Raw genomic sequence first — 23,564 nt, 5'->3', positions numbered from 1 at the left:
ACGCCACCCCATTTGAAGGCACCATTATGTCTTTTAATTTAGGTGTTTAGTATCACACCGGTGCACAAACCTCTCAATTTCAAGGTGTGACTGTGCGTCAGGACTTGATTAAAAAGAAAAGTCTGTTACCACCTATTAAACAATGTCAGACTCTGCTTGTGTTCACTTAACCTCGACAGCTGTGGTTGGCTGCTAATTGCATTGCTCCACGCAAACGCGGCACTCAAGCAGCTCGGTGGAGGTGTTTCTTACGGAAACACCGCTGCGTAATTTGTTCGTTCCTTTTTTTTCTCGAGCAGAAGGAACGACTGCGAAGCTGAAAAGCAAATGACATCAGCGCACAGAGACTGATTACGGATAATAGGGTGCGAGCAGCATGAACTGATAGCGCTAAGAGAGGGAGGAAGAGAGAGGGAGAATGTGTTGCAGTAAGAGGGGTCTATATTGGCGATGTGAATCGGCACTGAAGCATTCTGGGGCTTCGTGTTACAGGCCTTATAGGGGCCAGGGCCCCTGTGTCTATGCTCACCTCGGCTATTCTTAGGCTGTCTGTCCCTCGCCCTCAGCAACTCTGCAGGCAAGAAACTCTCCTCTCTTAATATTAACTTTAATGTTGTCTTTTTATCTAAAATGTTGAGGTTTGTTTAGGGAGTTTTAGGTTTAGGTTTTTTTTGGTGGCTCTAGTCAGATTGCTGTTGTTCTGCAGTGCGCTCTGCACTCTTTCTGTCTGTGTGTGTCTATCTACACATATTTGTATCTGTGTGCATGAATGCATGCCTTTGTGTGTGTGTCACAGAGGTTCCACAGCACCTGACCCACCCACCCATCCACCCAAACACCACCAGCAGCACCACCACCACCACCACCACCATCCTAAGGTGTTTGTCCTGAGAGCTGGGAGCAGACAGGGATAGAGGGAAGTGAAAGCCAGAACTGACGGAGAAGACCGAGACAAAAAGGATAACAGGGGAGGACAGAGAACACGGTTACACCGAGCAGGAGGAGAACCCACACAGCCGGAGAAGGAGTTGTTAGCAGGAGGAGTGTTGACGTTTAACCGAAGATGACTACGTACACAGTGACTCTGACCGGCCCCGCTCCGTGGGGCTTCAGACTACAGGGAGGAAAGGACTTCAACATGCCACTCACCATCTCCAGGGTAAGAAAGAAAGAAACCTCACAGACTGTTGTTGTGACAAAAGAAAAATAAAGAATAAGTGACATTGACATCTCACAAACAGTAGCAACAAAACAATGCATTGGCAGAGTTACATTATGATGGCAAAAAAAGTTCACAAATGATTTCAAACTTCATTATGGTACACTGATTAAACACTAAAAACCAACACACTATAATGTAAACACAGAATCCTTCAAAAAGCTTCACTTTTATCACATTTTCCTGCTTGAATATCTCATTTTGGTCATTTGCAGGCAAAAATATGTGTACAATTTATTTTTTTTAGACATCTAACATCTGTTAAATGACTAAGTGAAGCATGTTTATTATAAGACCTCCTACGCTGTACTTAAATGTAACCTAATTCAAATTTATTCAACCCAGTTTTTTATCCTTTTTCACCTGGAAATCACCTCTTTCACCTGGTTTGACAATAACGTGTCATCAAGCTTGTGTCAAAGCATGTGCATACTGTATTTGCGTGTGCACAGGTGTGTGTGAGCGGTGGCTGAGCAGCGGTTATGTAATGCTGCTGTATGTGATGATGACAGGGAGGCTCAGATGTAATGTCCAGAGAGATTTCAAGAATAGAGCATCAGTGGAAAGACTGGAATAGTTTTGCTGCTGCATTAGGTAACTTTTACTAATGCGGGTATAATATTTACTTTGATTACATAGTAATTCAGGTCAGCTTGATTAATCATGACTACAGTGGAACTACTTTTTTGCTCAGCGAAGTCAAATCATCAATTCAGAATAATTTTGAGATTTATTTTAACTGACAAATCTCTCACAAATTCCAAAACTACATTTGAAGACAAAGATCTAATCGACTACAACAAAGTTAGACATGTTTGGCGCAAATGACAGCAGACAAACAAGATGACAACATAAGAAAAGAACAAGTAATTAATTAGTTTTGCAGCAGAGAGATTGGGTGTCTCTCTATGGCAGGACTGCTGGTGTATTTACAGCGTTTCCTTTAAATAGCACTGGAGGAGAGGTGGATGGATGGATGGATGGAGAGAGGGGCGGGAATGGGACAGGGAAGAAGTGAGGAAGCTAATGGCAGCTTGTGTTACCTTAAAGCTGCAGTCGGTAAATATGATTAAAAAAAAAAAAAAATTGTTTTGTTTGTTTTTTTGGGCCCGCCACCACCCCCTTTCTTCGGAGGACTAAATTTACTTTGTTTTTTTTTTCTTTTTCAAATTAATAGCCAATGAAAGAAAAGTGGTATTACTAATAATCATAATCCATGAAAAACCTTATTACTTAAAAAAATAAGCTGGCCACGTTAAGGACATATAAACAAATAAACAACAATGACATTCAAGAGTAGACATGGACACATGTATGTAAACAGACAAACATCAGCAATGACAGAAAACAACAAGCTGAAAGTTATTTTTATAAAATGGTCACTCTATGCTGACAGTAGTGCATGAGACAGATAATCTGTGGGGGAAAAAAACATGTGCCTCTGCCCCCTCCAGTGTCCTCTGGTGCTCCTAATGGCATTTGCAAGTTTTCACAGACTGGAGGAAAACAACCAATCAGAGCCGAGCTGTCTCCACAGGTCAAACTAGGCAGCGCTGATCAAATATGAATCAATATTCTGTTACTGTAATGTCTATTTCTCTCCTCAAATGTTTTCAGAAACATCTCGTAGTGTACTGTTTAGCTTTATAATGAGAACGTTTGTGACCCGGCAGCCATGTTGGGATCAGTCGAGCCAAAATCAAAGCTCCGCCCACCAGCCGGGTCATGAATTTTCTCATTTTACTGCTAAACAGTACACTACAAGATGTTTCTAAAAACATTCGAGGAGAGAAATAGGCATTACAGTAACAGAATATTGATTCATATTTGATCCGCGCTGCGTAGTTTGACCGTTTGATCGCAGTTTGCGAGTTTCACGAGATTGACAGCTGCGGTAGAGACTCCTCAGCTCTGATTGGTTGTTCTCTTCCGGTCTGTGAAATCTTGCAAATGCCATTAGGAGCACTGGAGGACACCGGAGGACACAGAGGAACATGATGTTTTTTTCACAGATTATCTGTCTCATGCATTACTGTCAGGATATGGTGACAGTTTTATAGCATATTTGCTCAAAGTTACCGACGAAATAAGCTTTATTCCTCGCTTATAGTTCAGTTTTGCCTTTTTGGAGCTGAACCTGAGAGGACGTTGTGACAGAATGGAGGATTTGAGTGATTCGGGAGATGAGAGAAGGTAGAGGAGGTGACGCTCACCTGGGTAGAGCAACATGGACGTTAAATCTCATTCTTCAGTCCTGATTGATGCCCAGCTGGCGACCAGCCTGCGTTGTATTGATCCACAGTCTGTTAGTTCATCGTCATCTGATCCCTGAGTCTTAGGCAACCAGGGGGAGCTTTGATCTGTGTCCGCATGGCATTGAATCATTGGATTTGAGTTCATCCCTTGGTCGTGTTGGGCTCTGACAGGTTCACATAAAACTGCAGCTTGACATGACAACTCGGGGTGCCGTTACAGTTTGACGTAACACTGCCACGGTTTGGATTTCGGCCTACTTTTACCAAGAACTAAGAAAGGAAAGAGGAATGAAGATTCCTGACGTCTTGTTAGCCGTGCTGAAGAACTGTCCATCAAATAAGTGAAACACTAAAGACTTTTTCTGCTGTTCAGTCATTTTAAATTACTATTAGTGTCATAGTTAAAGTTATGAAAAATATGTGTCATCCATGACACTTTTTCCCACCATTTACATACTATTTACAAACAGCTTTCTGGACACCATCAATAGATAGAAGAAGTAGAAAAATATCTAAACTATCTTCTTATACAGTGATATAACAAATTTTTCAGATATAAAGCATTTTAAAAAAGATAACCCCAAGGATAAAAATCCAAGACAGTGTCGCTCTTTCATTAGTCAGTCCTCATCTGTTATATTTGAAGTGTCTTGACGCACATGAAAACATGCAAGACAGAGGTCAGGCAACGTTATTATGGAGGACAGAACTTGCCAAGATAAAAAATAAATGAGTAAATAAATAAATAAATGTCTCGATAAATGAATAAATATGTCATTAAATGAAGCAAGAATAATATAAAAAATAAATGTAGTTATTAATTAACTGATAAAATGTGACATAAATTGATATTTCTGTTTTAATTTGAGTCTTTATTTAATTATCTTTGCATTAATTCCCTTATTTATTTACTCTTGTTTAATTTTAACTTTTATTTATTTATGTATTTATTTTTATTAAAATTCTTAAATATTTATTTATTTATTTTTGCATGTATGCATAAATACATAAATAAATAAATACATACATTAAAAATAAAAAATAAATGATTAAAATAATACAAAAATGAATGCAAAAATAAATAAATAATTAAAAATGTAATACAAAATAAATTAATAATAAATAAAAGAGAAAATTAAACAGAAGAGTAAATAAAGAAGGGAATTAATATAAAGATAAATGAATAAAGACGCAAATTAAAACAAATATCAATTTATGTCATTCATATATATATATATACATATATTATTTTGCTACATTTAATGACATATTTATTAATTTACTGAGTCATTTATTTATTCATTCATTCATTTTTGATTTTGGCAGTTTCCGTCCTCCATACATTATGTGTCTACATGTGTGTTTGATTACACTGAAGCAGAAATAAAAATCATTTTTCACCTTGCTCTTCCGCCCACTACCACCTTTTGTAACAGGCACATCGACTTTAATTAAAAGGAAGAAAAATATGTGCAAAAAAGTGGATAAAAAAAAGGAGAAAGGTTGACAGGAGAAACAAGGTCGAGAGTGACAGTCTAAGAAGCAGCAGAACATTATGTGATGTGAAGTGGTTAAATAATGTGATTATGAGAGTGGATTGTAGAGAGGACGACTTGATGTAAATAGGAAACCGATAGAATCAGGGAAGTCCTGCATGAATGTCAGCAGCAGGTGTGTGTCGGTGTGTGTGTTTGGGGGATGAAGGGGGGTTCAGTGGGGTCAATCCCAGTGAAGCCGGAGGCATCAACAGCGTTGCTTATTTTTAACTCTTTAACGAGTTGACTGTAAGCCTAGACCCTATACTTTTAACCTCCTCTCTGTGTAGTTTAAGCGCTAAAGTCTGGTTTTGTAGCAGAGCCAGGAGCATGAGGATTCAAGCTGAAGTTCAATTGGGGGAGAAAAAAAAATAATTTTTAAAAAATGTGCTCTTTTGAAAAATGAAAATAAAGATTTGTAAGGTAATAAAAGCATTTTTGAAAAAGGTTTCTTGGACTTAACCTTTCAGCTATTCTACTGTATTAGGGCTGCAACTAACGATTATTTTCTTGATTAATCTGTTGATTATTTTCTCGATTAGTTGTTTGGTCTATAACATGTCAGAAAATTGTGAAATAAATCAGTGTTTCCCAAAGCCCAAGATGACGTCCTCAGATGTCTCGTTTTGTCCACAACTCAAAGATATTCAGTTTTCTGTCATAGAGGAGTAAAGAAACCAGAAAATATTCACATTTAAGAAGCTGCAATCAGATCATTTATATCAAAATAATGAATAATTAATTGAATAGTTGATTAATCGTTGCGGCTATAAAAATAGTTTGAGCCACAGGTCCTGTACCATATATCCCTGTACTGCACACTTTGTTACTAGAAATCCTGCTGCTTTTATTCTTATTTATTTATATGTATATATATTTGCAGCTGTGGAGACTGATTAGATTCTTAGACTTAAAAAAAGTGGTTCCACTCTGTTGATAAACCCAACGCAGAAATTTTAAGCAGTCCTTTATCTGCAGAGCTGATGGATTTATTTTGCTTCATCAGCTTTTCTCCTCTCTACGGTACCTTTTTAAGGCTTATTTATTGAGCTACTGCACACACAACATGAATAACTATGTGGAGTAAGGTGCTACATCACAGAGGAAAAATTAACAAATTATTTAAATTTACATTTTTTTAGTTTAGTTTCTTATTTTATATTCACCCTGGCGATTTAATCCAGCATTTATAAATATCCCTCCAGTCTGCATATGTTTGTGTGACTACATAGTGGTCCCTGTGTGATCTGCTCTGTTGGCCCCTCCGTAGATAACTCCGGGCAGCAAGGCGGTGGGCGGCACCCTGGCCCAGGGCGACATCATCTCAGCTATCGATGGGGTCAGCACCGACGGAATGACGCACATGGATGCCCAGAACAAGATCAAGTCTGCCTCCACCAAACTGGCACTCACCATGCAGAAGTAAACAACCAGCACACTTACACCAAAACACCCGTCTCCATAAAACTTAAAGGTGCAGTGATGTGGCGACATCTAACGGTGAGGTTGAAGATTGCAACCAACTGAAACTTTTTCCGTGCGCCAAGCGTGTAGGAGAACTACAGTGGCCGAGGCGAAAATGTGAATGTCCCCTATCTAGAGCCAGTGTTTGGTTTGTCCATTCTGTCCAATGTCAATTACAATAGTAAGAAAGGCGAACGGCGTTACCACGGTTTTGCACTCAGCGGATCACGTTACCGCAATCTTGGAAAGGGAGGAGTGAGCGGAGGGGCACTCAGTTGGTTGCAATCTGCAACCACACCACTAGATGCCACCAAATCCTACACACTGTACCTTTAAATAGATGATGAAGCTTATAACTTATAATAAGAAAGTATATTTTCAGTTTACTTTTTATGTTCTTATCAGAGATGTACTTAACAAAAATATACTTAAGTTTACTTGGCTCATAGTGACAAGTATACAGAAAAGTCTAAGTATATTTGGCTTATAGGCCTACTTGTACTTCATCTTTTGATCGAGATATACTTAAGAAAAGTATAATTAAGTATTTTTGAGTCGCAGACTCAAGTCCCCATGTCTGCTAAAAAGTGGGCTACAAGTATATTTGTAGCATAAAAACTATTAAACTAGTAGTTTACTGAGAGTATACTTTAAAGTGTACTTTCATAAACTATAAAGTGGGTGACAAGTATACACGAGTATACTTGCAGTATAAAAACTATTAAATTAGTAATTTACCGAGAGTATACTTTAAAGTGCACTTTCATACCCACTAAAAAGTAACTAGTAAACTATCGGGATACTTATAGTATAGTTGCAGTACAAAATAAAACGTAACTAGTTGTGTACTCAAAGTTTACTTTTCTTACACTTAAAGTACACATAAAAGTATATTTTTATAAACTAAAAAGTGGGCCAATTTAGTCCCAAGAAGTATTAAAGTAATATTTACAAGTAGTACACTGATATTTGTATACTTACTACATAAAGCATACTTTGGGAAATATATACTTGAACTTCACTTAAGTATACTTATAAAATAAACTTGACTGCTTAATGGCTGTTTTTTCCCCTTTTTTTGTAAATAATTTATCTTTAAATTGGCAAATAAAAAGTGGTAAAATACAATGTGACGGTATATTTTAAAGGGACATTTTAGGGACATTTTATTGTTTTAATCTTTAGGTCAAGACGTGCTGCAGCATTTTCCACAGCAATTGCGAGAATGGACTCACCCATGCCAGTCATCCCCCACCAGAAGGTAAAAACACAACCGCAACAATAATGAACAAATAGACAAATCAACATACTGTATATCTGCATACATGTACATGTTTGTATGTATGTCGGTCATACGTGTTTTGCATCCGTGTTTGTGAGAATCTTCTTTAATGGTGCCATCGGGCAGTGTCCTGCTGCTCTCTAGTGTCAAATATTCATAGTGCAATTGCAGGGAGGTCAGAGGTCAGAAAAACAAGCTGATACTCTAGTTTCACTTTAAATCTTTCTTTTCAATCCATCTTGACCTCTTCTCATCTTTTAAAGGAGTTAGAAAAAGTGAAAGAGGAGGTCGGGCCTATACATTTCGTAGAGGAAGTTCAAATGGAGCCGCCGGTGTCCTGTGATATTTTCCAGGATAAAAAGCTCTCTGAAAGGAATCTCTTCCAAGTTCCTAAAAAAGATCCAGAGCGCTTTTTGACCCTGGTCAAAGCTCCTGCCGCCTCCAAGCCATCTGATGTTTCTCCACCCGGCCAGTGGGGACAGTACAATTCCCCGGTTGGCCTTTACTCTCCAGAAAATCTCAGAGAAATGCTGCTGATGCAGGGCAAGTTAGGACAGGGGTCGGCAGATTCCCGCGGAGTTTCATCACTGGGGTAGGTTACCACGGAGATAAATAACCTCCAGTTATGTAACGCAAAGAGAAGAAGATTTAACTCAAAAACCAACACGCCCACCAGCTGACGTAACCCAACAAAAGTGCTGTTTTTTTACACTCTGGGTGAATGAAGCACGTCACGTCCCCATTTAACCTCACATTAACATGTCCGTGATGAGAAAAATATACTCAGAACTTTCCATCGCTATCCCAGCAGCCATTCCTCTCACACATGGCACTATTTTGGGAGCGTACACACAAACATACCTGGCCGGCCTCCAGGTAACAGAGTAGCAGGAGATCAGACTACAGGAATGAAACCAGGGAGATGATGTTGCAAAAAATCTTTTTAAAGGTCTCTTTTTTTGCTGTTTCAGCTCCCTGATTTCCCTTTTTGAGGCTTTTTATATTGAAGTGAATGCGTCTCCGTCTGTCCTCTGATGCTGAGTTTTAAATCCTGTTTTGCCTGGAAAACAAGAGACTTGCTTGTTAAGCTTTTCTTTAATTGCTGGCGAGGTTACAGGAAGGTGACAATTTGTTGCTAGAGTTGGTCCTCACCCACTAGAGGCCTTTGTTTTTTTAATTTATTCAAATATTCTACGGCTGCATCTCACAATGATTTGATAGCTCCAAGAGCCCACTGTGACTTCTTCACATATTTTGAAGGAAGAGGTTTAAGGCGCCGCTTCAAGCGCCTCACAAGGAATTACAGGCCTGTCCGGTGCTCTCAGATTAAGGCAATCTTGTATCAGGAGAGACTTCAGAGATTTGGTCCAAAGTATACTGGAGCACACGGATTTAAGACAACAAACTTTATTGGAAGACTACTACTACTCAAAGTGTGTCCTCATTGCTCTTGGCGTTGAAACGTAACGTAAAGTTTGCTAACTAAAAGCTGCAGTGGGTAGAATTGGAGCAAATATGATTATTATTTTCATAAAACGGTCACTTTATTCTGACAGTAGTGCATGAGACAGGTAATCTGAAAAAAAATCATGTTCCTCTGTGTCCTCCGGTGTCCTCCGGTGCTCCTAATGGCATCTACAAGATTTCACAAGCTGGAGGAAAACAACCTATCAGAACCGAGCTGGATCCTTGAGCAGCTGTCAATCACTCGCGAACTCCGATCAAACGGTCAAACTAGGCAGCGCTGATCAAATATGAATCAATATTCTGTTACTGTAATGCCTATTTCTCTCCTCAAATGTTTTCAGAAACATCTTGTAGTGTACTGTTTAGCTGTAAAATGAGAAAGTTTGTGACCGGGCAGCCATGTTGAGATCAGTTGAGGAAATATCAAGCACCGCCCACCAGCCGGAGTACAGCCAATAAAAACGCTCTTTCTGAAATGACCTGTGATTGGCCAAAGTCTCCCGTCACAGGCTACCTGAAAACAGAGCCATGAGGAGGTGCAGAAGTCTAGTTTTCTCTCAGAACACTTGAATTACAATATGCTGAAAGGTTATTATGGAATTTTTGCCCAATGATGCCAAAAAAATTCTGCCTACTGCAGGTTTAAAGGTTCTCTATGCGATATCCAGAGCATTAATATAGCAGCAAACAACTATTTGTAATGTAAAGATACAGAGGAGTAATGGCTACATGAGCACTCTCCCTCTGTGTTCGTTGTAATCAGAGCTTCTCTGTGCTTTGTTGACATCGCCGGGCCGGCCACACATGCTTTTAGTGCATGTGAGCGTGTCCCACTGGCTAGCTCACAGCCAGCGCTCTGCACTGCTCTCATACGGCGGTTACAGCTAATAACGTCGGCCACGGCTGACGGCGTCGTCACGGAAGCGTAGCAGTACTTTGAGGGCCACTGTAGTCAGTTTTGGGGTTTGAGGCTTAAATAACAATGGTTATGATATTCAATATTTTTCTTTTTGTGAACAAATCCCATAAAAAGACCAGAACCATCAATAACTCAGTCCATTTCTAGATACTTTCTAACTTCTCTACTTTGTCTGTGACACTCCCCGAACCCATTTTTTCCAACCAAAGACATAAATCTTCCATTTTTAAAAAGGTTCAGTAATTTTGTTAAAAAAAACAAAAGCTGAGCACTGTAGTTTTTAGTGAACTCAAACAGGAGTAACTAGTGCTGTTGTCGGGGACTATTTTCAGCGGCGGATTAATACACATTTAGTGCTCTAGTGAGTATTTACAGCAGCTGTACGGTGTATGTGAGATCAGTTCAAAATAAACTACAGTGCCCCTGTTCATCGTCATGAAGGAACATGTTATTCACTGCAACAGTGGAGGAATAAGAGGCTTTCGTTACACAGACAACACTTAATAATAGGTTATTTTTGGAGCACATTTAACAGAAAAAGGCTTGCCATCTCTGTAGGGCTGTAGGGCTCAATCATCAATGCCTTTATCTTGACTATAATGTGTGTTGAGTGGAGCTCGGTGGGAGTTAAGCTGAGGCCACCGTTGAGGTAACTCTCCTCAGTGGGATGGCATGAGTTTGGGTGAATCCTCAGTCATGAAATACTTGTAGATGTTAATTAAGGACGCGATCTACTTTGCCATCTGACATATCACAACCAGATATCAGTCTTCACTAATGCATTTCCCCTCTGGGAGCCGAGCTGCTTTACAGTAAAAGGCCAACGGTAAGTCAAATGTCAGGGAAGGTGCTCCAGGCAGGCTGCGGGGACGATGACAGCAGTATCATGCCAGCGACCCCACCTCATCGAGCACATAGAGACTCCTGACTCCACGTGCACACACACGTGCACACACACACATGCAGGAGAGAGCAGCTGTCGGTCAGGGAATGTGCCGCTCCAGTTACACGCCATCATCCTGAATCTCCTGAACGTCCCCCTCCTGCCAAACCTGAGATAGCTCCTTCTCTCTGGGGGGGAGGCGTCCCACGTGTGAGGTGCTGCCGAGCACTTTCCACTGTACCTACTGTAGCCTGAACATGTTCTGTATGCACGAATCCGCCAGCTGAATTAATTTATGTGTTGCACTCTCAAGCGAGAGCCCATTTACACTGACAGGAAAAGCAGAGATGTTTGGGTTTAATCGGCATTCATCCCCTCTGACAGATGAAAGTAGTTTGTGTAAATGTGGAATATATTTATGACACAGTCTTTGGGAATTAGATGACGTTAAAGGTGCATCAAACAACTAATTGCTACGTAAGGGATAATGTACAGCGAGCTGGTCATTGTTGTGAAATAAACCCCGATAGGGGTTCACGTTGGGAGGTATACAGAAAAGTCTAAGTATATTTGCCTTATAGCCCTACTTTTCTTAATCTTTTGATCAAGATATACTTAAGAAAAGTATAATTAAGTATTCTTGCCTTATAGGCCTACAGATAAGAATACTTTTCTTGTAGTTGTGCTCACTTTTTGATAGAGTAGCCTATGAATTTACTTCAAGTTTTTGGATTATCCGTTCATCGTAGAGGCATGCAAGAACAACACATTTTATTAGATTTTTTAATCTCATCACAAATCATCAATTCAAAAAGCAAAAGGAGCAAGTCTCTTTATGTATATCATTGGCTAAAAGTACTATATGTTAAAGTATACTTTCATGAACTAGAAAGCAGAGATGTCCAAGTCAAGTTTCAAGTCTTTGAAATGCTGTGTACTCGAGTAGCTAATAAAACCGCAGACTAATTACTTGTGATTTAAATAATCAAACTCATTGATTTATTGCACTGTGATCAGAGGAAAGGGCATCATTTAATACATATCTGAAACACATGATACTGTAAAGTGGAATTTCAGCCTGGAAGTGACGTTAGTACCTGGTTAGCGAGGGATCAGCGCGGCAGCGGCGGCAGATCTCTTGTTCTTTAGCCGCCCCTGCTTTGTCCTTTGTCGGCCATCGAAACAAGATGATTTAATAACAATTGAGATTCATGAAAGTAAAATAGATTTTATGGAGCAGAGGCTTGTGTAACGGCACAGCCCAGAACATAGTGTCTTGAAATACCATTCAAATAAAAGTTACACTTACAGCTGAGGTGCCACCGCAGTAATGGCGGCTCCTCGGCTTCGTCTATATGTAACGGCTGCAGTCCCGACCAGGTGGTGTGTGTTGTGTTAGTATAGTTGTGTATATTTGTGGCTGTCCTGTGCTAAATGTGTCTGTGTGTCATGTGATTGAGACGCTCCTGCTCTTGTCAGTCACTCCTGATGATGCAGGGGAAGCTGGGAAATATGCAGCGATGACAAACGGCTGCTATTCTGACCTGTACGTGGGATTACAGCATAGTGCCGGAGTTGGATAGTTTCCTACAAACGCACACGGTGCCATTGTTATCACCAAAATACCCTTTAATGATTCACTACGTTCTTTCCTTCTCTCTCTCTCTCTCTCTCTCTCTCTGTCCGTCCGTCCCTCTCTGGTGTGTTTCAGGTTATCTTAAACACAGCTGCAAAGTCAGTACCGTCACATTTCTCAACATTTAATGTGCATGAAGTGTACGTCAGTAGAGAGAGTATTTGTTTTTAGTCACTGGTGATTTTGGCGTGTCAAACATGCATTCATGTGCATGAAGTTGAGGCTTCAATGTAACTGTAACAGCATATTGAGTGTGCTGATCATCAGGTAACATGATATTAACCGCATCTTGTCCCCAGAAGTGGAAAGTAAAAAACGTAGTGTACTTCAGTACAATTTTGAGTACTGCTACTTTATTTGAGTAAATTGTGAGTCTACTTCTTCCTTCCTACTTTATACTTAAATACATTTATCAAACAGCTGTGCTACTACTTAGTTCATATAAAGAATTTTGCTAAAACATCAATGAGAGAGTTCATAAAACCATTTTGTTTTTGTATATTGTAAGATTACTTTGACTTGATCAAATACTTACACATAAGCAAAAGAATTCGTACTTTTCTTTCTGATATTTTAGTGCTTTTTCTTCCCTTTAATGTTGAACCCAAACTCTACTATGATATCTACCTGTTTTCCACCTCTGCTGGTCCTCTTTAGTGTTCATATTCATTTTGTGAATATGAATGGATTTGCAGTATATTACTGTGTATAAATGCATGCGCGTTGGCATTTTGTGTGTCCGTTATACATCCATGTTTACCAGGAGTGTGTATCAGTAAAACATCATCTGCGGTGTGTCTGTATTTCACATGTGTGTGTCATGTGAAATATGCAGATAATGATCAGTTTGGTTGTGATGCATTAGCATGTTTGGTTTTCTTTGGACTGGTATGTCAGCTTTATAGTACAAAGTGGTTGTTAAGTCGGGATGGATGAAGCCTCTGTCCCAATTCCACACTGCATAGTAAAATATGTATATATATATGCCATAAATATGTATATGTCCCTATATGTATAGGGAAACAAACACAAGGCTTTCATCCAGGAGTCCGCTGTTCATGTCCCACGCGTCACGTTACAATCAGCTGTTTGTTCGTGTCCCGTGTTCACGACGTTAAGTGTCATTTTCACTACAAACGTAGCAGTTTTAAGCCCGACCGTGTTATTTTTCCTAAATCTAACTGTAGTGGTTTTATCGCCTGAACCTAAGTTTCATTGACAACATTAAGCACGTGTTTACTGCGACCAAAAAGTGACGCCGAGGTGTCTGACAAAGTGTCAGTATATGACGAGTTGGGATGAGAACCCGTTGAATTATTCGGATGAGTTTTTGTTTGTAGAAATATGAGACAATCCAGGTTCATCCCAGAATCCGTCCTTCCATTAGGAGTCAGAAACAAATTCTACACATGGAGGCTTTAACAAGGAGAAAGCAAAATGCTTTTGGCTTGCCTGTCTACACAATTTGTTAATCCGTTGTGGGACAACAGTGTCCATCATCTACTCAAATTTTTTATTATTGTTTATTAGGCAACATTATCGCCATATTAATCTGCATTCTTGTGAGGAAAAAAAGCATCTTTGAGGTAACTGAATTTTGACATTTTTCAAGTGTGAACACCCTCAAAAAAGGCTTAAAATGTCTATGTAGTATGGAATTGGGACACAGCTACAGTGAAGTGTGATGCGTATTCAGTGTGTGTAGTTGAGTGTAAATACATTGGGTTGCTCCCAAGAGCTATTGAGTGGTACAACAGCTCCACCTGTCTCTCAGCTGCATTACTACCCGTTGACCTAGTTTCCTCCCTTCACTTTTCTGTTGTTTCTTTCCTCTTAATTCCCCTCTCCTCCCCCCGTCTGTTAACCTCTCTTCTTCACCTCTGCACCTGAAACCCCCCCACCTCCTCCCCACTGACCCCTGACACTGACAGTGTGGAGTACACTCCCAGCTTCAACCCCATTGCTCTGAAAGACTCGGCCCTGTCCACCCACAAGCCCATTGAGGTGCGGGGTCCGGGGGGAAAGGCCACCATTGTTCACGCCCAGTACAACACACCAATCAGCATGTACTCACAGGACGCCATCATGGACGCCATCGCAGGGCAGTCGCAGGGCAAGGGACACGACAGGTGAGGTCACACAACCAAACTAATCCCCTCTCCAGTCTTTTATGCGCTCTCTCCACTCACGCACATCCCTTCACACTGATCGAACCGACCCACGCATTGAGAAGTTAAAGGATCAGTTCACCCAAATTACAAAAAACATACTTTTCTCACTTCCTGCTAGTGATCCCTAGCCATGCATATAGTTGTTGTTGTTTTTTGCTGATGTTTTGACATATCCACCTCTGAGATTTCTGCCTCCACTCACAATACAATGGAATGGTAATAGTTTTTATACTGCAAGTATACTTGTATATACTTGTAGCCCATTTTTTAGTTTATGAAAGTACAATTTAAAGTATACTCTCAGTAAACTACTAGTTTAATAGTTTTTATAATGCAAGTATACTTGTACAGTATATACTTGTAGTCCACTTTATGGTTTATGAAAGTACACTTTAAAGTATACTCAGTAAACTAGGAGTTTAATATTTTTTTATAATGCAAGTATACTTGTACAGAATATACTTGTAGTCCACTTTATGGTTTATGAAAGTACACTTTAAAGTGTACTCTCAGTAAACTACTAGTTTATTAGTTTTTATAATGCAAGTATACTTGTACAGTATATACTTGTAGTCCACTTTATGGTTTATGAAAGTACACTTTAAAGTATACTCTCAGTAAACTACTAGTTTAATATTTTTTATACTGCAAGTATACTTGTAGCCCACTTGTTAGCAGAGATGGGGACTTGAGTCTGCAACTCAAGAATATTTTATTATACTTTTCTTAAGTATATCTCGATCAAAAGATGAAGTACAAGTAGGCCTAACAGCCACATATACTTAGACTTTTCTGTATACTTGTCAGTATGAGCCAAGTATACTTAAGTACATTTTTGTTAAGTACATCTCTGATAAGTATATAAAAAGTACAGTCTCTTATTTTAAGTTTAAAAGAAGTATACTAATAGCACACTTGTTTTTGGTAAGGGCAGGTATGAACTTGGAAGTGAGCATGATATGTCTCCTTTAAAAGAAAGGCTGGATATCTGTAGCAGTGAGAAAATGTTTTTTTTATTAATTTGGGTGAATGAACTCTTTAAGACACTTTTTTTTATTATGAAAAGCCAAAACACAAAGCAGCTTTTCAACATAAACCTTCAGCCCACGCTGCTACAACTCTACTTTACTGTATGCCGGGGCTTTTCCATGTTGTCTGTGTCACGTATACTCCTCCGTGCTTTTCACCCACTCTCCTCTGCTCATTCCATCCACAATGAAAAAAAAAACCCAAACAAAAACAACCAACCACACCTGTGCTGTCCTCCACCCATCCCTCCCCATCCTTCCTTCCTGGTTGTGACCTCAGTGAGGATGTGGGCTCCCCCTTGTCGTAAGTACAGCAGCGCTCCTTTTCTATCCCGTCTCTCTTCGTTACGCGTCTCCTTTGTCTCATGATTACACAGCAGCTTGTGCAATGCTCCATGTGTCTCATAAACTAACATCCATGCACTATTATGATATTAATATAACTAGAATTAATATTATAATAAATAATATTCCTAAAAATGTACAGCATCTATTTGTCCATTTGAATGTGTCAAACCATACTGTATGCTGGTCAAACTCACTAACCCAGAGGTCATTTCTATGTGTATCTGAAAGTACTTAGAGGTACTTTGGTCAAAGTGTGCGTGTGAGTTGTGTTCAGGGTTTTCCTTTTTTTTGGAGTCGTCCTCTAAAATGGCGGGAAATATCACCACAGCCTCGGGAATCAGGTGGGAGTTCATGGCATGGGAATGTTCTGAGTATCCAATCACAGGTTTTCAAAGGACTGCTGCTCGATCAGTATTGACTCACTTTTCTAACACGCTAAAGAAAACAAACACTATCCCGTCATGTTGCTGTGCAAACTCACTCCAGTATCTACTGTACTACACTACGGTAGGCACCTTCAACGTGGAGCTATAGGGCAACACAAAGACAGTATCGTAGTAGTACGTGCTACAAACTTGACTGTGTGTAAAGCAACAACAATGCAATTATTGATCTTAATGTAATAACTGCCCATAAATGAAATAAGTAAAGATTCAAACATAATAGCAAAAAAATATATAGCATTTTTAACTTTGAATTAGGGCTGTCAAATTATTTAAACATGATTAGGTGATTAAGTTTTTATCTCTTCAAAATGTACCTTAAAGGGAGATTTATCAATTACATAATACTCTTATCAACATGGACAAATGGACAAATATGCTTGCCTTATGCAAATGTATGTATATATTTATTACTGGAAATCAATTAAGAACACAAAACAATGACAGATATTGTCCAGAACTGCATATGATTATCATAAAGTGTGCATGTCTGTAAAGGGGAGACTCGTGGGTACCCATAGAACCCATTTTCATTCACATATTTTGAGGTCAGAGGTCAAGGGACCCCTTTGAAAATGCATGCCAGTTTGTTCTTGCCAAAATTTAGCGTAGGTAGAGAAGTATATCTATGGAATATCTATGGAATACACTATATGAAGAATATATTAGAATACATTATAAATACACCAAACTAACACATATAATGTGAAATATAAACATAGAATAACATATAAATTAGCAAAGAGTGCAAATTTGTTTCATTTTGCAAATAAAATTGATGCAAAACACCCAAAGAAATACTTTAACAATATCAACTCTTCAGTTGTAGATGGGCACTTAGCACAGTACGATCATCTATTACATTTGAGGCCTTTAGATACAGTACATACTACTCAGAGCTCTAACAGTACTCTCTGCCCTGCAGTGGGGCTCTGCCTATCAAGGACCCTGTGGTAGACTGTGCGTCTCCGGTTTACCAGGCAGTGATCATGCCAGGTGACATGCAGACTATGTCTGAATGGGCTCGTCGTGCCGCCAACCTGCAGTCCAAGAGCTTCAGGATGTTGGCCCACATCACTGGCACTGAATACAGTCAGTATCTCTTGATCTTCTCGATACTCCTCTCTGCTAATTCCTCACTTCTTGTTCACTCAGTTATCATCTCATTACTGTTTATCATCTCATTATGTTTATTACCTAATTTCTCTTGTTTATTTCCACCCGTGCAGTGCAAGACCCAGATGAGGAAGCCTTGGCGAAGTCGAGGTAAGACCAGGAAGTTCCTGGTCACTGCCAAGAAATAGTCCGGCATAACCCCCCTGTAAAACCACAACTTGTCATTTTTACACTTAAAGCGATAGTTTGGGTGTTTTGAAGTGGGGTAGTATGAGGTTCTTATCTATAGTTGGTGTATTACCTACAGTAGATGACGGTCAGCGTGCCCCCAAAGTTTGGAGAAACAGAAGGGAGCATCGACACCGGAGCAAAGCGATGTACTGCTACTGCGACGGGGGCAGCAGCAAAACATATTTTAGCCTACTAAAAGAGAGGCCCACCTAAAAAATCTAAAGTGTACGCTATATTTAGAATATTTTCCAACAGGGAAATGAACTGAAATGTATGTGTACTGCGTTTGTCATCTGCTGGCCTTGAAGAAAGGATAGACAAGTCTCACTTTCAGTTCAGTTCCCCGTCGGAAAGAGCTGTCTGACGGCAAGATAAAGCAGTGAAAATATTCTAAATATAGCGTGCACTAAATTTATTTCTTTATAATATGTTTTGCTGCTGCCCCCGTCCACAGCAGGTCATTGCTTTGCTCTGGTGTCGGTAACTCCTATCTGCTTCTCCAATTACTGTAGGTAATACACTGATTGTGGATAAGTACCTCATACAACCCCACTACAAAACACCCAAACTATCCCTTTAACATGTTAATCAATGAGCTTTAGGGGTGCTGGTTGGCAGAATGTGTTACCTAGGCCAGCTGTTTCCAGTCTTTAAGCTAATCATCTTACTGTACAAACATAAAGAGTGGTATCAATCTTCTCATCTAACTAAATATTGAACTAATCCTTTAAAACTGTGATTAAAAGAGTAACTATTACCTGCCTTCCACACCATCAGAGAGAAGTTTGAGTCGGAGGTGAAAGGGCCCCGCTTTGCCAAGCTGAAGAACTGGCACCAAGGACTGTCTTCACAGATCCTCAACGTCCAGAATTAAACAGAAGAAAGAGAGAGGAAGAGGAGGACGTGTAGACGAAAGACATGGACAAAAGCACAGGAGAAGGGATAAATTATGGAAGGATAAAAAAAAAAGGAACAGGAGGAGGAGGAATCTCCTCGGGAATGTGAGATAGTGTTGTAGCCTAGATTAGTATGTGAGATACTAACTGTTAGTGTGAGAATGCTATGTGTTCATAAGCTCGATATTACCTGTCAAATGTATCTGTCCGCTGCTAAGACCTGATCTCGCATTTGGGTTTTTCTTTCTTTCTTTGTTTCCCGTTTGTTTGGGTTCTGTCTCCCTTAAATGAAAGGGAAAATTGTACAAAAAATAATCAAGTGAAAATGCAGAACTGATGTTTCTTTTAGTACACAAACCGCATTCACAAACGTATGGATTTTAACACTAAGCATGCTTGTGAGAAGGCACACAAGGATAAATGAACACATAGAGATTTACCTACATGCACAAATACAGTATGTAAAAAATGCACTCAAAAATGTACTTATATCAATGTGAATAAATGTTTTCCTAAAACCATACGGCTGAGTGAACTGTTGTAAACTCACAAGTGAAATGAATGTGTCGCTCTCTATTATGGGGAATCAAAAACTGGAGGCATGGCGTATAGTGTCATGATTGATAAGGACACTCCTCAGTCAGTGGGTAACATTTTCTGTCAGCTCTAGCGCCGTTGGTATGTCAGAGGGAGTGTTTTGACTTTGCAGGGAAGAACATCACCCAGAAAGAGCATCTAATAGCTTTTGACAGAATAATATGACCGTTTTATTAGCTGGTGGCGACATGGACAATGACACAACTATGGTAGCAGGGTTGGAGAAGCCTGAGAGCTGAATGTTACTGCTGCTGCATTCTCAAAGTTTGTTTTTGTTTAATGATAGGACATAAAAGCTTCTGTGATTTCTACCTCTGAGGGAGAATAATATTCTCAAGGTCTCACATCAAACTTTATGGACTCCAGTATACACAAATATTCAAATACACCATTTAGAATAGGTGAAAATAACACTTTTGTACTCTATCCTAAACCCTCTTGCTGTTAGGCGACAGTACCAACACACTGCGCCACCGTGCCGCCCAACAATAAACACAGTGAGAGAAAATAAAAGATAAAAAGCGATAACTGCAACCCGTAATATAGCCTAAATACAGAAATAAAATAGAAAAAGTTAACAATAAAACTATGAAAAATATTTTTTTAAATATTTAAAATGAAAAAGCTGTACAGTTTTGAGCAGGAATGTGCAAAATATTGATCAAGAAATGTGCAAAAAAAATAAAAAATCACAGTGTGGTGAATGACGTGATGAAATGAGGATGGGATTAAAAGAAATATCAGTAAGAAGTAGCCTATTCTAGAGTATGGAGATTGGACATTTCCAGGAAAAGAATTAACAAAGTTAATCGATCTGCTTTTTTTCCATGTCTGCTGGTGAATAGATGATAATTAGCAAATAACTTCTTTGAAATTTCTTTAAAAACTACATGAATCATGACATTAGCTACCTGGTTACATCTGTGTAGACAATAAGTCACACAATGGTGAGATTTGTGCTGATCAGAAGTGTCTTCTATTAGTTGTCCAGCTCCGATGAAGAGCAGTGCCTAAGGGCCCTTATTAAATCATGTTTATTATTATTATTATTATTTATTATTAAAAGTAATATAATAATGGAGATAATTTAATTATTATTAATATTAATATTAATATTAATATTAATATTATTATTATTATTATTAATAATTAATAATTTTATTTTGTTGTTTTTTTGTCTTTTGTTTGTTTTTTTATTAATTAATTAATTTTATTATTATTAATTTGTTCCTGCCAATCTCCTGCTCCATACTCCAGTCCAGTAGGTGGCGGTAATGCACCTTTAAGCTGGTTTGCCAACCGCCAATAAACACCAAAGAAGAAGAAGAACTTCAGGTAGGAGTGTGGACCAGGTGAGCTTCAGGTGAGCTTCAGGTGAGCTTCAGGTGAGCTTCAGGTGAGCTTCAGGTGAGCTTCAGGTGAGCTTCAGGTGAGCTTCTTTCAGCTGAAAATGTTTGAAATCTTTGAGACAGAGATCTTGGACTGGTTATAATTTGCTTTTGAGGAGGAGAAGATAGTGGAGGAGGACTCAGAATGACGTCACTACAGGTGAGTACATTAGTGATGGCGAGCTGAAGCTTCATGAAGCATTGAAGCTTTCCAGCAAGTTGGTTAATTTCTCGAGGCTTCATGTGCTCACGAAACCACCTGGTGGTCAAAGAGTGTAAAACAGGCAGATATGATCTTAACCATGTGATCTGTGATAAACTGTATTTTGCACCAGTAAAGGCTTTTGGGAATGACTATAAACAATGAAAAAAATATATATTACCATGTAATCCATTTATATCTATATAATATATAATATAATGTCTATTTTCTAGTAAGTACATTATGAGTATACATGTATAATAAACTGTAATTGTTTTATGAGTATTGCATCTTATGTGTGTAAACCAATCATTTGATCAATAATTGTAGTGTAGGGTAATATAATATAATAATGGCAGGAGGGGTAATATTAGTGTTCTGTGTCACTTCTGGAAAGTGTCATTGGTTTAACCAGTGAAGATCTGAACCACTTCCTGAACCAGTCAGCGGTATGGCCGGGCAGTGAGGCTTCAGACGTCATCAATGACGTCATTGGGCTAAACCGATACAAGCCTCGATACGAGCATCGCGGAAAACTTCCTGGATTACTCGACACACGCTCCGAAGCCTCGACACAGCACGTAACATCACTAGAGTACATCCAAAGAAAGTACATTGCAACGTCGGCGCACAGCAGGAAAGCTCCTCCTCCGCCATTTTGGACTGAAAACGACTACCGGGCGCCAGTTAAACGTCCGCCTACAAAGTGCCGTAAAACAATTCTATTCCATTGTCATAATATTAATATCTCTACCGAAATGGTCTGTGTTGAACAATACAAATAGTATAACTATGCATACTAATATAACTATTTACTTACTTACTTATTTATTTATTAAACTTTTTTTGCTCGGTCGCTTCCCAGAGGAGCTTAAAGTGAGCGATGGACATAAATTCATTCAATTAATTCAAAGCCTATCGCTCCTTTATGGAGCATAGGCCGTTGACCACAGTCCGCGGCTTTCTTCTCCAGTTGTTTCCATGTCAGCCCGCTCTGTTTGATGTCCGTGTCGAGGTCCCTGCGCCAGGTGTTCTTGGGCCAGCCTCTCCTTCTTTTGCCTTGTGGGTTCCATCTAAACCCACAGGAAGAGCATCGGTCGTCGATCCCAACGTTCGTCGTGGCCAAACGGCGGTACTACAGCTTCCGTGTCCATCACGTGATGCCATTGGGCCCCAAAAAGACTTTTTCCCATAGACTTACATTGGGAAAGAGATGTCTGTAACTCAGCGGATCATTTTTTTGAGGTGAATCAACTCCCAAGTACGAATACTTGAATAGCACTGATTTAAATCATTAGGTCCTAAAAGTTGTAAAATGCACTAATAGCCGAATCCAGAGTTATTATCCTTCCTCCGTTCATGTGAATGAGACCCAGAGCGAGGCTGGAGCGAGGGCTGGGAGGCGGAGTTGGCAAGCCGCTACGACAGCGTGACGGCGTGACCGAGCCATGTGACCGAGTGGACGCTACTTTGCCTGCTCCATGGGCCCAATGGATTGGGAAGATCGCCGGATGATCCGGGTACTTTTCCACTAAGAAGTCGAGCCATTTTGGCTTCATGCGCCACTGAGCAACTCTCATAGGAAGGAACGGGGCCCCCTGATGATTTCACCCGCCACTGCCAACAATTTACCCACATTTGGCAGGTGGCAGGTGCTAATTTCATACCCTGGTTACAGATATCTCAAACGTCATTATGACTAGTCAGAATTGTTGTGCATGACGTTGCTCATACGAGGCTTCACGTTGGATATTAGCCCAACAAAGCATCTGAACAGTGTCAGAAGAAGCTTTTGCTAACTTGGATAGTTCGGTAAGGTTGGATAGATATTCATAGATTCATAATTCCCGGATGAATAACTCATAAGCGAAACATTTTTAAAACCCAAACGACCGCTCTTTCTAACCGTAGTAAGGTAGACAACGAGCTTCAACCTCATTTTAATCAAAACGAGCCGTCCTCCGAGCTGGACACATAACATTGGTCTCTCTGTGCAGCCGGCTGTGAGACGAGTGGTCAGGGACTGTTGTGGATAAGATAGTTAGAAAATGACATGAAATAGAAAGAGAGATTATCATCAAGGAATTTGTGGTGAACGAGAGCTTTTTTTGCTAGAGAGTTGTGCTAGAAATTTACAGCATGTTGTAGATTTATTGTCTCTAGACATACTTTATAAACCCACACGGCTGCAGTGCAGTGAAGTGCCATAGTACGTTTGAATAGCTTCCGTCTCCCTCTTGCTGTTTCTGACGTCATTACAGATATCTGCAACGTCATTTCGCCTAGTCAAAACTCTAATTCAAGAGATCTGTAATTAGATTTTGGGTATCTGTAACTCCAGTTAGAGATATCTACAATGTCATTCTGACTAGTCAAAATTAAATTGTCTATCTATTGTCCTTTTAAGATAAAAGAACAATGTAGATATCTTCCACTGAGGGGAATTAAAGATATCTTGAACTGGAATTTTGACTAGTCAGAATT

At 39.6% G+C, this 23,564-nt stretch overlaps 1 protein-coding gene across 2 annotated transcripts; it reads left to right on the top strand.

The window, feature by feature from the left end:
- Positions 1-817: 817 nt before the first annotated feature.
- ldb3b (LIM domain binding 3b) lies at positions 818-19,414 on the top strand. 2 transcript variants are annotated; one of them, XM_037754037.1, is made up of 9 exons: positions 820-1,159; positions 6,280-6,431; positions 7,659-7,734; positions 12,736-12,758; positions 14,592-14,789; positions 16,140-16,163; positions 17,576-17,742; positions 17,880-17,916; positions 18,775-19,414. In XM_037754037.1, exons 1-9 carry the CDS (start codon positions 1,064-1,066, stop codon positions 18,869-18,871), a joined length of 870 nt encoding a protein of 289 aa, XP_037609965.1. In that variant the 5' UTR covers positions 820-1,063; the 3' UTR covers positions 18,872-19,414. The 2 variants fall into 2 exon arrangements, with proteins under 2 accessions (XP_037609966.1, XP_037609965.1); XM_037754038.1 differs by lacking the exon at positions 16,140-16,163 and having other exon boundaries at positions 818-1,159; positions 18,775-18,872.
- The last annotated feature ends 4,150 nt before the right edge of the window (positions 19,415-23,564 follow it).

Source organism: Sebastes umbrosus, chromosome 20 (genome assembly GCF_015220745.1).
Source record: "Sebastes umbrosus isolate fSebUmb1 chromosome 20, fSebUmb1.pri, whole genome shotgun sequence".
In the NCBI taxonomy this organism is placed as follows: Eukaryota; Metazoa; Chordata; class Actinopteri; order Perciformes; family Sebastidae; genus Sebastes; species Sebastes umbrosus.
This window is presented reverse-complemented; position numbering and strand designations above follow the sequence as displayed.